Source organism: Sapajus apella, unplaced genomic scaffold (genome assembly GCF_009761245.1).
Source record: "Sapajus apella isolate SASKATOON/1434 unplaced genomic scaffold, GSC_monkey_1.0 scaffold88, whole genome shotgun sequence".
NCBI lineage: Eukaryota > Metazoa > Chordata > Mammalia > Primates > Cebidae > Sapajus > Sapajus apella.
In genome coordinates this window covers 6,903,084-6,918,944 of record NW_022437028.1, presented here as the reverse complement: position 1 = coordinate 6,918,944, position 15,861 = coordinate 6,903,084, and the positions used below count along the sequence as shown (strand labels likewise).

The 15,861-nt window shown below is 49.6% G+C and overlaps 1 protein-coding gene across 15 annotated transcripts in view; it reads left to right on the top strand.

Moving 5' to 3' along the window:
• CUX1 (cut like homeobox 1) overlaps positions 1-15,861 on the top strand; it is a 470,808-nt gene that overhangs the window by 356,156 nt on the left and 98,791 nt on the right. For 11 of the 15 annotated variants that reach the window (XM_032255084.1, XM_032255083.1, XM_032255086.1 and 8 more), the window contains 2 exons: positions 2,699-2,803; positions 10,698-10,886. In XM_032255084.1, coding sequence (XP_032110975.1) covers positions 2,699-2,803; positions 10,698-10,886 — 294 coding nt within the window. The remainder of the gene's footprint in view (positions 1-2,698; positions 2,804-10,697; positions 10,887-15,861) is intronic. The other 4 variants (XM_032255085.1, XM_032255076.1, XM_032255073.1 and 1 more) reach the window with 1 other exon arrangement.

The following is a 15,861-nucleotide window of genomic DNA, read 5'->3' as shown; positions in this document are numbered from 1 at the left end:
GCCTTTCCCAGCTCTGGCCATCCCAGAACACTTCAGAGCCAGTGTTACAAGTCAGAGTGGTCAGGCCACCTCCTTGACTGCCACCAGAACAGTTTCTCCACAAGGCTAAGAAATAGGTTTTCTAGCCCAAGAGACCAGGAAAAATATCTCCAAATACATCTTATTTCAGGCAGAGTCTTGGATATTTTCTACCCAAGAGTTCAACTGACCAGCAAGGGAAAAGTAAGCCCTTCAATGATGTGACATGATTATCAGAAACGCTTGGCGTGGCTCGTCTGGAAATAAACTGGGAAAAATCTTTTTTGTTAAAGAGGATGCTTTTCTGTAGTCTTAATAGTTGATTAGACTGGGCTGAAGCGGGTGGATCACTTGAGGTCAGGAGTTCGAGACCAGCCTGGCCAACATGACAAAACCCTGTCTCTACTAAAAATACAAAAATTAGCCAGGCATGGTGGCACACGCCTGTAGTCTCAGCCACTCAGGAGGCTGAGACAGGAGAATCACTTGAACCCTGGAGGCAGAGGTTGCAGTCAGCCAAGTTCGTGCCACTGGACTCAAACCTGGGCAAGCGAGGCTCCGTCTCAAAAAAAAAAACAGTTGATTAGTTAGCATGAACCAGAAATCACCTCTACAGTCCTGGACGTACAGGTCACCTTGCCTCCTTCCTGATGGCTGGTCCTAGATTCAGTGTAGAGGAGAGCCAGTGAAAGAGGTAACTGCACCACGTGAACTCAACTGAATATAATTCCAAGAGCTCCTGGAGATGCAAGGCAGGCAGCCACCAGCACTACCCTGGGCATATGGAACTGCCGTTAGAAATATCTTCAATTGACTGGGCGCAATGGCTCATGCCTATAATCTCAGCACTTTGGGAGGCCAAGGCAGGCAGATCACCTGAGGTGAGGAGTTCCAGACCAGCCTGGCCAACATGGCGAAACTTTGTCTCTACTAAAAACACAAAAGTTACCCAGGTGTGACGGGTGCCTGTAATCCCAACTACTCAGGAGGCCGAGGCAGGAGAATTGCTTGAACCCAGGAGGCAGAAGCTGCAGTGAGCCGAGATTGTGCCACTGCATTCCAGCCTGGGAGACAGAGCAAGACTCCGTCTCAAAAAAAAGAAATATCCTAATTTGTCCGTATGCAGGGCAAATATTTTCAATGCTGTTGCCACAGAATTACTTAAAGCTGCCAAAGCCACCCCTCCTAGAACTAGAGTGATCACCCAGTTCTAGGGCAGGCCAGCTGCTTGTCTTTCTGAGCGCTTTCTCAGCAATTAATAGCCACACACTGCCATGCCACAAAATAACACACATGATGAGATGCTCCCTGGCCAGGCTCTCCTGATTGAATGTTTATGTAAGTCTGGGAGGAAGAAGCAGAACTTTCATCTCAGTCCATGTGTCGCACGTCATTCACCACTGGCTCCCACCTATCTTAGAGCTGCGACTCAAGGCCGGGCCCGGTGGCTCATGCCTGTAATCCTAGCACTTTGGGAGGCCAAGGCGGGCGGATCCCAAGGTCACAAGATCGAGACCATCCTGGCCAACATGGTGAAACCCCGTCTCTACTAAAAATACAAAAATTAGCAGGGTGTGGTGGCGCACACCTGTAGTCCCAGTTATTTGGGAGGCAGAGGCAGGAGAATTACTTGAACCTAGGAGGTGGATGTTGCAGTGAGCTGAGATCGCCCCACTGCACTCCAGCCTGGCGACAGAGCAAGACTCTGTATAAAAAAAATAAAAATAAAAATAAAAAAAGAACTGTGTCTCAATCCTAAGTATTAAATCAGCACAAGGCCATTCACAAATAATGTCTGCCTGAGTTCTGTGTATCCCAGGAACTTCTGTGGCTAGGGATGGGGCTCCCATTTTACAGATCAGTAGGCGGCAGCTCGGCGAGCTTGGGTAACTTGCCAGGGTTTGTCTTTTCCCAGATGCCCTGTCGGGTGACGGGTACTGGAGTGACCTGTCTCGTCATCCAGTGGGAAATCCCCATTTGCTTTCTGGGGATGGTGGTTTCCTTGTTCGGGAATTGCAGGCAAATGATGGGAAAGTCCACTCATTTGTCCCACAGCCCCCAGCAATGGTCTGTGCCTCTGACTGGCCTGGTTGGCTGAAAATGCCGGGATCAGCATTCAAAACACTTTGCCCAGTGAAGGGTTAAATATGTTGAAATAAACCCAGCCGGTACAGAAGCAGTGGCATTTACATCCTGTACGTTGATGGAAATCCTCGCTGAAGAAAAACAACCACAACATTGTTTGTGTGTGTTTTTAGGAAGAGAATGGCGAAAGCGTCTTTAATTCACTGTTTACCCGTGAGAATTACTCCCAGGAGTAATCCCGCAATAAAATCTTCTTGGTCTATGAGAATAGAAAGAAATTGAATCAAAAGACTCGATTTCCACTTGTATTTATTCAGTCTGGGAAATTCAGTGGGCCGGAGTATTAGTATCAGCAGGGGATTCCTTTGCTCCTAGCGTTAAATTACTGTCATAATCGCTCAATTATTTCTTCCTTGTACTGTTTAAAATAAAAATCCATCACATTCTGTGTTTTTTTTCCCTAGCATTTATTAGGTTGAGTGTTTAGGAAAATCAATTATAGTCAGTCAGGCATGAATTGATGAATGTTCTTGTAATAATTGTCAGTTGTTAAACTGAATGTGCTTTCTCTTTCACCCCTTTTCATTTCCTTCAGAGGGCAGAGGTGGCTCAGAGAGAGGCGGAGACCTTAAGAGAACAGCTCTCATCGGCCAATCACTCCCTCCAGCTGGCCTCCCAGATCCAGAAGGCACCAGACGTGGTGGGTAGCCCTGGCCCCGTGGGAGACTGTCCCCGCCTGGCCTCTGCACCTTCGAGTTACCACCCTTGCTCCTTTTCGTTTTAGCATCTCTTTTTGGGAATCACGTTTTAACCAGTACTGCTTTCTTGCTGGGGTTTGCTTCACCAACTGGGGGCTGGAGCTTGTTGAAGTCGAAGAAAGAGCTTTGCTGACTGTGCGTGGATGGGCTGAGGCCAGCGTGGCGTCCATCCAGGCCCGAGGTGGAGGCTGTGCAGACACAGTCACGATGCCACGGCCAGGCCTGGGGGGTGATTGCTGGCACGCAGGTGGAGATCTGAACCCAGAGCCTCTCCAGAATGATACGGGGAAATTGATGGTTTCTTCTCCTCCCGGCTGTGCCATCCCAAGATGAGGAACAGTTTCAGGATGAGCTGGGGAGGGGGTGGAGAGCAGCAGAGAGGTAATAAAGTAACATTATTCTGCACCGAGTTGATAGAGCAGGAAGAGCAGGTATCTCACCACTTTTTTGCAGCTTGATTTCTCTGAAATTAATGCAAATGACTCTTAGCCCAAACATTCCCAGCTCGATCAAGGTGGCTTTGGAACTACTGTTTCCAGACTCCTTCAGTGCTGTGTGTGGACAAGGAACAGTGCAGGAGCTAAGACCTTGGGTGTTGGAGCCTTACCCGCTGGTGTGGACCCCGGCTCTGCAGTCTGGTGATGAGGACAAGGAGCTTAGCATCCCTGAGTCTCAGTTTCTCCACCTGTAAACTAGGGGGTTGACCAGGAAGTTATTACGAGCAAATAATTTAGAGCAAGACTGGACACGTAATAAGATTAAGTAAACCTTAGCAGTAATTCTAGTTGTAATTGGCACCATTATCTCTGATCCCCCAGTTTTAAGTTTCATATTTTTCTTTTTCTTTTTTTTTTTTTTTTTTTAAGACAAGGTCTCTGTTGCCCAGGCTGGAATACGGTGGTGCAATCTAGGCTCACCGCAGCCTCCACCTCCCAGGCTCAAGCGATCCTCCCACCTCAACCTCCCAAGTAGCTGGGACTGCAGGCACACACCATCACACCCAGATGATTTGGGTATTTTTTGTAGAGACAAGGTTTTGCCATGTTGCCCAGGCTGGTCTCAAACTCCTGGACTTAAGTGGTCCTCCTGCCTCAGCCTCCCAAAGTGCTGGGATTACAGGTGTGAGCCACCACACCTAGCCTGATCCCACAATTTCTAGCACTCAATTTGATTACGAGTTCACTTACAAACCTCAGTTTTCCCATGTGTAAAATAAGGATGAAGTGATCATAAGGCCCCTGTAAGGGAGCCCCTCATCCTAAGGCTACAATGAGTACATATCAGTTGTAGGAGTCCTTTTTTGGAACAGTGACTCTGTTGAGCCCTTGCCGTATGCCAGAGCTTGTAATAGACACACGGAGAACCACGAGGAGTGAGATGAGGCTGGTTGCAGAGAGTACAATCTCGTCAGAAGAACTCGCTCTTGTAATAAATTCATCTGTCAGTTTGACAGTCATTATTTTCACCCAATCTGTGAAACACGGTATTGTTATTTCTTTTTTTTTTTTTTTTTTTTTTTTTCCGAGACAGAGTCTTGCTCTGTCGCCAGACTGGAGCACAGTGGTGCAGTCTCGGCTCACTGCAGCCTCCGCCTCCCGGGTTCAAGTGATCCTTCCACCTCAGCCTCCCGAGTAGCTGGAACTACAGGCGCATGCCACCATGCCCAGCTAATTTTTGTATTTTTAGTAGAGACAGTGTTTCACCATGTTGGCCGGGATGGTCTCGATCTCTTGACCTCATGATCCACCCGCCTCGGCCTCCGAAAGTGCTGGGATTACAGGCGTGAGCCACCATGCCTGGCCAGGGTACTGTTATTTCTGTCTTTCTTTTTTTTTTTCTTCAAGACAGAGTCTTGCTCTGTCACTCAGGCTGGAGTGCAGTGGCACAATCTCAGCTTACTACAACCTCCACCTCCCAGATTCGAGCGATTCTTGCGCCTGAGCCTCCCGAGTAGCTAGAGTTACAGGTGCATACCACCACACCTGGCTAATTTTTGTATTATTTGCAGAGGTGGGGTTTCGCCATGTTGCCCAGGCTGGTCTTGAACCCCTATCCTCAGGTGATCCGCCCACCTCGGCCTCCCAAAGTGCTGGGATTACAAGCATGAGCCACTACAGGGTCTCACTCTGTCACCCACGCTGGAGTGCAGTGGAGTGATCATGGCTCACTGCAGCCTTGACCTCCTGGGCTCAATTGATCCTCCCGTCTCAGCCTCCCAAAGTGCTGGGATTACAGGTATGAGCCATCATTCCTGGCCCTATTTCTTTAAATAGATGAAAAAACAAAAGCTCAGTGAATATAAATACCTCTTCCCAAAGCACAATCTAGTAGCTGAGCTAAGACCCGAGTTGGGCCTTCTGACACTCCAGACGGGGCTTTTAAACTATTCCCCAGCAATGAATCTAGATCAGGATATTAAGACTCCCTTCTAAGAATGGATTTTTTAGCTTTCTTTTTAAAACTAACATTGAATAAAACATTTGTTGCCAGGCGGGCACAGTGGCTCACGCCTGTAATCCCAGCCCTTTGGGAGGCTGAAGCAGGAGGATCACTTGAGGCCAGGAGTTTGAGACCAGCCAGGGCAAAACATCGAGACCCCATCTCTTCGAAAAATTTAAAATTAGCCAGGCATGGTGGCATGTGCCTGTAGTCCCAGCTACTCAGGAGGCCGAGGCAGGAGGATTGCTTGAACCCAAGAAGCAAGGCTGGGTGTGGTGGCACATGCCTATAATCCCAGTACTCTGGGAGGCTGAAGTGGGCGGATCACCTGAGGTCAGGAGTTCGAGACCAGTCTGGCCAACATAGTGAGACCCTGTCTCTACTAAAACTAGAAAAATTAGCTGGGTGTGGTGGCGTGCACCTGTAATCCCAGCTACTCAGAAGGCTGAGGCAGGAGAATCGCTTGAACCCGGGAGGCGGAGGTTGCAGTGAGCCCAGATCATACCACTGTACTCCAGCCTGGCGACAGAGCGAGACTCCATCTCAAAAAAAAAAAAGAAGAAGTATATATGATTGAAGTGTTTCCAGATGTAGAGAAAAGATTTCCATTGAACAGGCCATCCTGTCCTTCGTACTTCATGGACTCTGGGACTTAATTTTAACTGAAATGTCCCCTCGGCTCTGTTACCATTCCTTCCTTGAAGTTTAGACAAACTGTATACAGCACCATAATGGCTGCGGTGGGAGGCGGCCTTCGGCACCAGGACAGTGGCTTCCCCTGGCCCCTGGGGTCCCGCTTGGTACTGCAAAGGAAGCCGTCCATTCTGATGTGTCTACACGGGGCCCCCAAGCTCAGTGTTTTGGTTTAAAAGAATTCTGGCACCATCCTGGACTGCAGCAAACAAAACATTTCAGAAGGAAATGAATGTTTTTGCAGGTAGAGTCGGTTGTGGATCCTAGGGGCGCTTCGACACTTCATCATCGGTTAAGTGCTGTGTTTACATGGCACCGGTTCAGTCTCCCCAGAGCAGTCCCGCGGGGCTTCCCACAGGCACGTGTTCCCACATAGCCAGTGGGTTCCCGCTGCAGCCAGTTGGGAAGTAAACCTAGGTAACTGGGCCAGCGGAAAAATGGTCTGTTGCGCTTGGCTGGCAGAATGCAGTGGAGAAACAGTGGAGTCTGTGGATCTAGCGAAGGCCAAAACCCACCCATGGGGTATCCCAGTAGAATCCCCGATTCTAGAAGGTGAGCGGTCACTGAGTGAGCTGCTGCCCCAAGTTTGTGGCTACGCTGTGTTTTGCGTAGTTCTTTTTTATTTCTCGATTGTTTGAACCCAAGAGGCAGAGGCTACAATGAGCTGTGATTGCGCCACTGTGCTCCAACCTGGGCAACAGAGAGAAGCCCTGTTTCCAAAAAAGTAAATGAGGCTGTGGGTGGTGACACATGCCTGTAATCCCAGCACTTTGGGAGGCCAAGGCGGGCGGATCACGAGGTCAGGAGTTCAAGACCAGCCTGGCCAATATGGCGAAACACCATGTCTACTGAAACTATAAAAATTTGCTTTTGCTGGGTGTGGTGGTATGTGCCTATAATTCCAACTACTCAGGAGGGTGAAGCAGGAGAATCACTTGAACCTGGGATGCAGAGGTTGCAGTGAGCCAAGGTGACACCACTGCACTCCAGCCTCGGTGACAGAGCGAGACTCCATCTCAAAAAACAAAAACAAAAAAAAACAGATAAAGGCAGGGCGATCATGTCTGTGTCATTTCCAAGGTCTTACTGCTTTGGGGTTCATTATCACCTTGTTTAGTTCATGCAAGACAGTGATGATTTTTGCTATTTTATGAAGGAGGAATTTGTGACGTTAGTTCCTGGGAGCTGGCCACACCCAGCTGGACCCAGGAGTTGAACCGACGACCACATGCTCCCAGCCTCCACTCTGTGTCCAGGGACAGCACTGAAATCCCCCCCTTAAACCGTGTCACTAGAAGCACCTGTCCTAGATACGTTCACTTCCACTTGCCCCTCATAAAGCCCACATCCCCTTGGCTGGTTTTATTGACCTTTTCCTAAAGGCCCTCTAAACCACGTCTGCGGCCATCACCCCTCAGAGGTGGAAGATTAAGATAAGCCTGGTTCAATCTGTGCCCAGACTGACCTCCCTGCATGTCACTTCTGTGTGTCCCCTCCTTGTGCCAGAGCTTGCAGGGACTCCCCAGGGCTGCCACCACATGTCCAGGTGCCTCTGGCTACGGCTACCCCTGGCAGCTGTCACTCCTCCAGCCCTGCTCCCGACTCCTGCATCTCTGCACCTGCCTGTATGTCCCCTGCCCTTCCCCAGCACCCACCCTGAGATGGAGCCCCCTTCCTTCCTCCCGAGGCCTTCCCGAGGCCCACCCCTCGTAGCTCAGCCCCACGTGCCACTGTCCTGGTCCTCCTACCCTGGAGGGCACATCCCAGGGTTCCTGACGTTGGCCCTGCCCGGCGTTATCCAGGGCGGTGCTTTCCAAACTCCCTATGATGGACAGTTTTGTTTTTTTTAAATTTCCAGTCTGTGGCAGACTGATCGTTTTATATAAAAGACATTTAAAATGTCACCGAAATGCCGAATCGCTATAAAAGTTTCTAAACACTTATTCTCGATTTCCGTAATTGCCTCACTGTGCACCGGCAACAGTTTGCAAATTGGCAAGGATCCATGCAGCTCACGCTGCACAGAACGGGCCTGGACGGCCTGTGCTTGGGAAATAAGCCACAGGAGATGCTCGCTCGCGGCCCCCCAGGGCCACACGCACAGCTGTCACAGGTCAGGAGAGCTGAGCCACCTATTTTGCAACCTCATAGAAATCAGAGAAGCAGGAAGGAGTCCCATCTTTGCACACAAAACTTTACAAACTTAAATGGCAAAGGCCTTCATTTTCCCCGAGGGAGATATGAAACATTATTTCCCTGAGTGACTGGCTGTCCCCAAATTTGAAAACCCGTGACAAGCACACAGAGCATGGAATGGCCCAGCTGCACCTGCTAGCCGGGGCCACAGTGCCACCATTTCCCCACAGTACAGGCAAGATCAGGATGTGCAACTGAGCACTTCAGAGAGAGGACTGCAGCAAGGACAGTGGCTTTCTGTGTTACAGCGTGAGCTGCCCCTGGGATTCTGCTGTCACAGACACCATGCACCTCTGCCCTCTCCACCCCAGTCTCCATCTATCATGCCCAGAATTGCATCTGCCCTGCAGAAAATATTTTAGAATATTTCAGGAATCATGATTCCTTTTTTTTTTTCCGCTTTGACATAGACTCTTGTTCTGTCACCTAGGCTGGAGTTCAGTGGTGTGATCATGGCTCACTGCAGCTCCGACCTCCCCGAGCTCAAGTGATCCTCTGGCCTCAGCCTCCAAAGTAGCTGAGACTACAGGCATGCACCACCATGCCTGGCTAATTTTTGTATTTTTTGTAGAGATGGCGTTTCACCATGTTGCCCAAGCTGGTCTCGAACTCCTGAGCTCAGGTGATCCACCCACCTCTGCCTCCCAAAGTGCTTGGATTATAGAAGTGAGCCATTGCACCTGGCCCCATAATTACTTTTAAAGCTTGAAAAAAGTACTACTTGAGTCATTGAGAGGTAGAATTACAGATTTAATTTTTTCTTTCCTTTTTTTTGAGACAGAGTCTCACTTCGTCACCAGGCACCAGGCTGAAGTGCAGTGGCACGACCTCGGCTCACTGCAACCTCCACCTCCCGGGTTCAAGCAATTCTCCTGCCTCAGCCTCCCGAGTAGCTGGGACTACAGGCGCATGCTACCACACCCAGCTAATTTTCCTGTAGTTTTAGTAGAGACGGGGTTTCACCATGTTGGCCAGGATGGTCTCAATCTCTTGACCTCGTGATCCGCCCGCCTCGGCCTCCCAAAGTGCTAGGATTACAGGCGTGAGCCACTGCGCCTGGCCTTATTTTTTTTTTTAAATACATTACCTTTTTTCTATTTTGCGCATTTTCCACAATGAGCATTTGGTGAGGTTAAGGGTGGGCAGCCAGTTTTTTTAAAAATCAATTATCCTAAGAGTTCTTCAACAAAAGAACACTAAGTACACATCTTCCACGTCTTTTACTTTTTGTTACTAAGTAAAATGCTGGCCGGGCACAGTGGCTCATGCCTATAATCCCAGCACTTTGGGAGACCAAGGCAGGCAGATCAGTTGAGGCCAGGAGTTCGAGACCATCCTGGTCAACATGATGAAACCCCCATCTCTCCTAAAAATACAAAAATGAGCCAGGTCTGTGGTGGCACCCGCCTGTCAGCTATTCAGAAGGCTGAGGCAGGAGAATTGCTTGAACCCGGGAGATGGAGGATGCAGTAAGCTGAGGTCACACCACTACACTCCAGCCTGGGCGATAGAGGGACCAAGACTCTGTCTCAAAAAAGAAAATACTGATACAGAGTAATAGTTTGTCAAACAATATCTCAGCTTCTGTGTAATTTAATAGTGAATCTCAAGGACCTCGAATCCCACCTTTCGGTGGAAAATCTCAGTGGTTTGGGAGCTTTCGAGGGAGGCTCCTTCCTCCGAGCCCCCCACTCTCCATTCCCCTGCCCGGAACACTCTTCCCTCTTCCCCAGCGCCCAGCAGCACCCCCCGCCCGCACCTCCCCCGGGTTCAGCTCACACATCACCATCTCAGCAAGTCTTTTCCTGGCCATCTTATTAAACCCTGGCGTCTCTCAACTCTGACCCTGTGGCCTCTGTTTATGTCTCCTTTGTCCGTGGTCGCCCTGCACACTTTTCGCTACTACTGTTTTCTGTGTCTCACTCACCCTGCCCCATCCCTGCTGGACTGTAAGCCCTGGGAACATGGACTTTTCTCTGTGTTTTTTTTTTTTTTTTTGACAGAATCTAACTCTTGCCCAGGCTGCAGTGGTGCGATCTCGGCTCACTGCAACCTCCACCTCTTGGGTCCTAGCGATTCTCCTGCCTCAGCCTCCCGAGTAGCTGGGATTACAGGTGTGCATTACCACATGCCTGTAATTAGCCCAGCTAATTTTTTGCGTTTTAATAGAGATGGGTTTCGCCATGTTGTCCAGGCTGGTCTCGAACTCCTGACGTCAGGTGATCCACCCACCTTGGCCTCCCAAAGTGCTGGGATTACAGGTGTGTAATCCTGGACTTTTGTTCTTTGATTCATTGCTATGTACTTTGTACATGGTGGGCACCCAGTACATATTTGTCCAGTGAATGAATCCAGGTGGCAGCTAACCACGGGGGGTGGAAGGTGGCATAGCAGAAGTCCAAGCAAAGGCCAGAAGCGGCGTCCTGCCATCACCATCCACACCCTGAGGTCTGTGCCACTTCTGCCTTATGGCCAGTGCAGTTCTGTCATCTCATTTCTCCTCCCCAGGAGCAGGCCATAGAGGTGCTGACCCGCTCCAGCCTAGAAGTTGAGTTGGCCGCCAAGGAGCGGGAGATCGCACAGCTGGTGGAGGACGTGCAGAGACTCCAGGCCGGCCTCACCAAACTGCGGGAGAACTCGGCTAGCCAGATCTCACAGCTCGAGCAGCAACTGAGCGCCAAGAACAGCACACTCAAAGTAAGGGTGCCTCGGGGCTGGGGGTGGCCCGAGGGAGCAGGACGGGTGGCTGGACACGCACATGCACACGCACACACCCTCTGCCTTCCTGGACTTGAACCTCTGTAAAGTAGCTCCAAGCAGAGTCCTGGAGTCCACGGCAGGGAGACTGGATATTGAACCCTGCCATCAGCCCTGGTGTAGACCGAATTTCCCTCTTTTTTTTTTTTTTGAGATGGAATCCCACTCTGTTGCCCAGGCTGGAGTGTAGTGGTGCGAACTCCACTCACTGCAGCCTCCGCCTCCAAGATTCAAGCGATTCTCCTGCCTCAGCCTGCCACATAGCTGGAATCACAGGCGTGCACCACAACACCTGGTTAATTTTTTGTTTGTTTGTTTTGAGACGGAGTTTTACTCTTGTCGCCCAAGCTGGAGTGCAATGGTGCGATCTTGGCTTATAGCAACCTCCATCCACCTCCCGGGTTCAAGCGATTCTCCTGCCTCAGCCTCCCAAGTAGCTGAGACTCCAGGCATGGGCCACCACGCCCAGCTAGTATTTGTATTTTTAGTAGAGACAGGGTTTCACCACATTGGTCAGACTAGTCTTGAACTCCTGACCTCAGGTGATCCGCCCACCTCAGCCTCCCAAAGTGCTGGGATTGCAGGTGTGAGCCACCGCGCCCGGCCTTTTATTTTTAGTAGTGATGGGATTTCACCATGTTGCCCAGGCCGGTCTCAAAGTCTTGGCCTCTAATGATCCACTCACCTTAGTCTCCCAAATTGCTAGATTACAGGCGTGAGCCACTGCACCCAGCCAGCATTTCCCCCTTGACGGGCCATGCCTGTGTGAAGCACACGTGTCTCCTGGCAGTCAGTGGAAAGGCCCATCTGGTAGAGTCTGTCCAGTGTACTGCGTCACTACCTGAGATCTCCCAAGACTGGGAATCTGGTCCTCAGCCTGGACATTATGTGGACTTTCTTACGTGAGGTTCAGAGTGTTCGTCAGAGGTCATCTACACAGGTAGTCCTTTTACCCAATTTTTGTTTCGGCTTTTGTTTTGGATTTTTTCTGAGACAGGGTCTCACTCTGTCGCCCAGACTGGAGTGCAGTGGTGCGATCTCTACTCACTGCAACATCCGCCTCCCAGGCCCAAGCAATCCTCTCACCTCAGCCTTCTGAGTAGCTGGGACTACAGGCACATACCATCGCGCCCGGCTCATTTTTGGTTTTTTGGTAGAGACAGGATTTCACCATGATGCCCAAGCTGGTCTCGAACTGCTGACCTCAAGTGACCCACCTGCCTCAGCCTCCCAAAGTGCTGGGATGACAGGCGTGAGTCGCTGCGCCCGACTCTTTAACTGGGCTTTGCAGGGCAGCCCGGCTTTCTAAGTATACCCCCGCAGGAGGACCTGGTGCGCTAGAGCTCCAGCCATGAGTAAGCCAGTTGAAACCCCAGAGGTCTGTGGAAGCCACATCTGACCTTCTAAGGCAACAAGCATGTTTTCCCTCAGTGGCCCCAAACCCAGTGCCACTTCAGTCCAGGGAGCCAGACACTCAGGCTCCCTCCCACCAGGTACTCTTGGGCTTCTGCATAAATTTGTATCCCAGACTCAGAACCCAGAACCTTTCCACATATTAAAAAGTAATGATTTCACTTTAGGTATTTATGCTCTGTTGAAGCCAATGTAATTTGAAGAGGGTCCTGGGACCCTCAATTCACAGGCTTCACAGCCAGGGGAGATTCTCGGAGTCCTGTCTTGACACCGTAGAAGGCAGGACCTTTAGGGCAAGGCCTCAGCCCCAGGCTGGGGGTTCCCTGCTCTGTCCGAGGGCAGCCCATTCAGGTCCATTCCTTCCCCAACCCCATCCTTCCATGTTGGGTGGGCGAGTGAGTAACTGACTGACTGTAAGGTATATACATTGTATGAATAAAGTGCATCAGGGTTCATTGTGAAAATTTAAAGAAAACTTTTTCTGGTATGAAGTAGTCCTAGAATGTAGTTAGGTCCATTTTGAGTTTTGCTTGCTTTCTTTCTGTTTGAGACATTTTCACTCTTGTCGCTCAGACTGGAGTGCAGTGGCGTAGCCTCGGCTCGCTACAACCTCTGCCTCCCAGGTTTCAACCAGCCTCTCATCTAAGCCTCCTGCGTAGCTGGGACTACAGGCACATTCCACCACGACAGGCTAATTTTTGTATTTTTGATAGAGACACGATTTCACCATGTTGCCTAAGCTGATCTGAACTTCTAATGTCAAGTGATCCGCCCACCTCAGCTTCCCAAAGCGCTGGGATTGCAGGCATGAGCCGCTGCACCCCACTCTGAGTCTTGCTGGGCATCCCGGCTTTCTGAGGATACCCCCGCAGGTTTACCTGGTGCACTACTCGAGTACTTCTAGTGCTCAAGCCAAATAAAACCCCAGGTCCGTGGAAGTCACATCCGACCTTCTAAGCTAAGAGACATTCTCTTTCCAGCAGATCTGTTGCTGATGCTGATGGCTCACACGACCCACTCTCACTCCTCCCTTCTGCCTCTTTGGGGTGAATTTCACCCACTCAGTGAGAAACTGCTCAGAGCTGGGTCCCTCTGAGGAGACAGTCCTGCTGACTATGGGGAGATGGCTGGAATCTGGTTCCATCTGTCCTCATCCAGGTCATGTATTTATTTATTTTTGAGACGGAGTCTCGCTCTGTCTTTAGACTGGAGTGCAGTGGTACGATCTCGGCTCACTGCAACCTCCGCCTCCCGGGTTCAAGTGATTCTCCTGCCTCAGTCCCCCAAGTAGCTGGGATTACAGGCATGTACCACCACACCTGGCTAATTTTGTATTTTTAGTAAACATGGGGTTTCTCCGTGTTGGTCAGGCTGGTCTCAAACTCCCGACCTTAGGTGATCCACCCGCCTCAGCCTCCCAAAGTGCTGGGATTACAGGCGTGAGCCACTGCAAGCCAGGTCATTTATTTCGTCGCCACCATTTCTTCCTCTCTCATCAGCTTGCCCAGTGAGTACCAGGATTCGGTTTTTATTTCTAGATTTAATCTCATTTTCTCATGTTATAGCAATTTCTGACCCCAGCAACCGCATCATTATGAGATAATTTCCCTTTCTCTCCATTGTCGAGTTAAAGGGCGTGACTCAGATACACGCTGGCTACAAGAGAGCAAGGCTATAGACCTCACATTTTTTATTATAGAACAATTTCTTCCAAATCAGTTAAGATTTCAATGTTTGCCTTCACAAAAAAAAAGAAGCGCGGTTTTGCAAATTAATGTTCGTTATCCGTATCTTGGGGGAATTGTTTAATACTGTGCAGTTAATGAAACAATTCGGCAGTACTTCTTCCAAAATCGTTGCTACCTTATCTTCATCTGATCTAATAATCAAAACATATCCTCTAGTAACAAGACTTCTGATTTTAATTATCTTAACTCCTGGTTGCCAGGAGTGCAGATTTCGCTGATATCAAATCCACATGCAGAAAGCACTTGACTTCCCCAAAGCAGGGTTTCCTCTTACCCCAAAGGAATAAGGTTAATTGAATGAGATACTTTCTGAGGGCTTTTTCTTTTTCCTAATCTATAGTCTCAAGTATCACCTAAAGGAATACAGTTATTGGGAAAATGTTTTTATGAATGAGATTTGGCAAATTGGTGACCTGATGCTCTCACCGTGGAGAGCCTTGACCCCGCAGTCCTGGCTACTCAAAGGATTCACCTTCACTTACCAAGGGGGTGCTCTCTTTCTTTCTTCTTGTCCCCTTCTGCTCTTTCCTTTCTTATGGGGGACCCTGCGATGCATGATGGGACCTTGAATTAGGTTGCTGTTTGGGAGAGGAGGCGCCAAGCTCCCAGCTCTGGGCTGAGCTGTTTGGAGCTGTGGGTGGTTTTACCCTGAACACTTGGCCATGGGTCCTTGGTCTTTGAGACATGTGCCAGGGTGTTTGGTGACAGTCCACTTGGGGAGAGGGCATTTCCCATAAGCAGAAGGCTTATTGGGCAGAATCTTTTTGTCTTGAGTCCATTGAATTCTTTCCACCCGCACTTTCCAATGATGCTCTCTGTAGTTGGATATACTGGGGGACTGACGAATTGGTTTTCTTTCTCTAACCCATTGAAATCCTCCATCTTTCTGCCACCAAGATGTCTTCTCTTCCCTCGGATTTTATTTGTCATTGCACAAGGATCCCAGGCAGCTGCAGGTCTTCCAGCCTGTCCTTTCTAGGGCTCTGCTTTTTCAAGCAAATACAATTTAATAATATGAGGGAAAAGACACACGGAGCCCACACGGCTCCAGGAGCCTAGCTGGTGCTCCCCAGGTGGGTCCTGAAGTGCCAGAAGGATTATCTCTCCGAAGTTCTTAAAAGTCTGGCTAAGATTTAAACAATAACGAACTTTAATCTACAATGCCAACTATTTTTTTTTTTTTTTTTTGAGATGGATCGCTCTTGTTACCCAGGCTGGGGTGCAATGGTGCGATCTCGGCTCACCACAACCTCCGCCTCCTGGGTTCAGGCAATTCTCCTGCCTCAGCCTCCTGAGTAGCTGGGATTACAGGCATGCGCCACCATGCCCAGCTAATGTTTTGTATTTTTAGTAGAGATAGGGTTTCACCATGTTGACCAGGATGGTCTTGATCTCTTGACCTCGTGATCCACCCGCCTCGGCCTCCCAAAGTGCTGGGATTACAGGCTTGAGCCACCGCGCCCAGCCTAATGCCAACTATTTTAACATTAGCAAATTGGGTGTTCAATCCATAGATTGCCAGTTATATAGATACGTCCATCTGCTGATAGCACCCCGCTATCCACATGTGTTGGGGACATCCTCGAACCTTTAATTAGGCATGGAAACAGCCTCAGAAGTGGGAGATGTTTCCTCCTGCCTAATCCGACAAGTGCTTAAACACAGGGCCACTTGTAAAAGAGAACTCTGTTTTTGCAATTAATAAAATACCCAACCGCCGTGACAAGGCTGCTTTTTGATAACTCTCTGTTCTG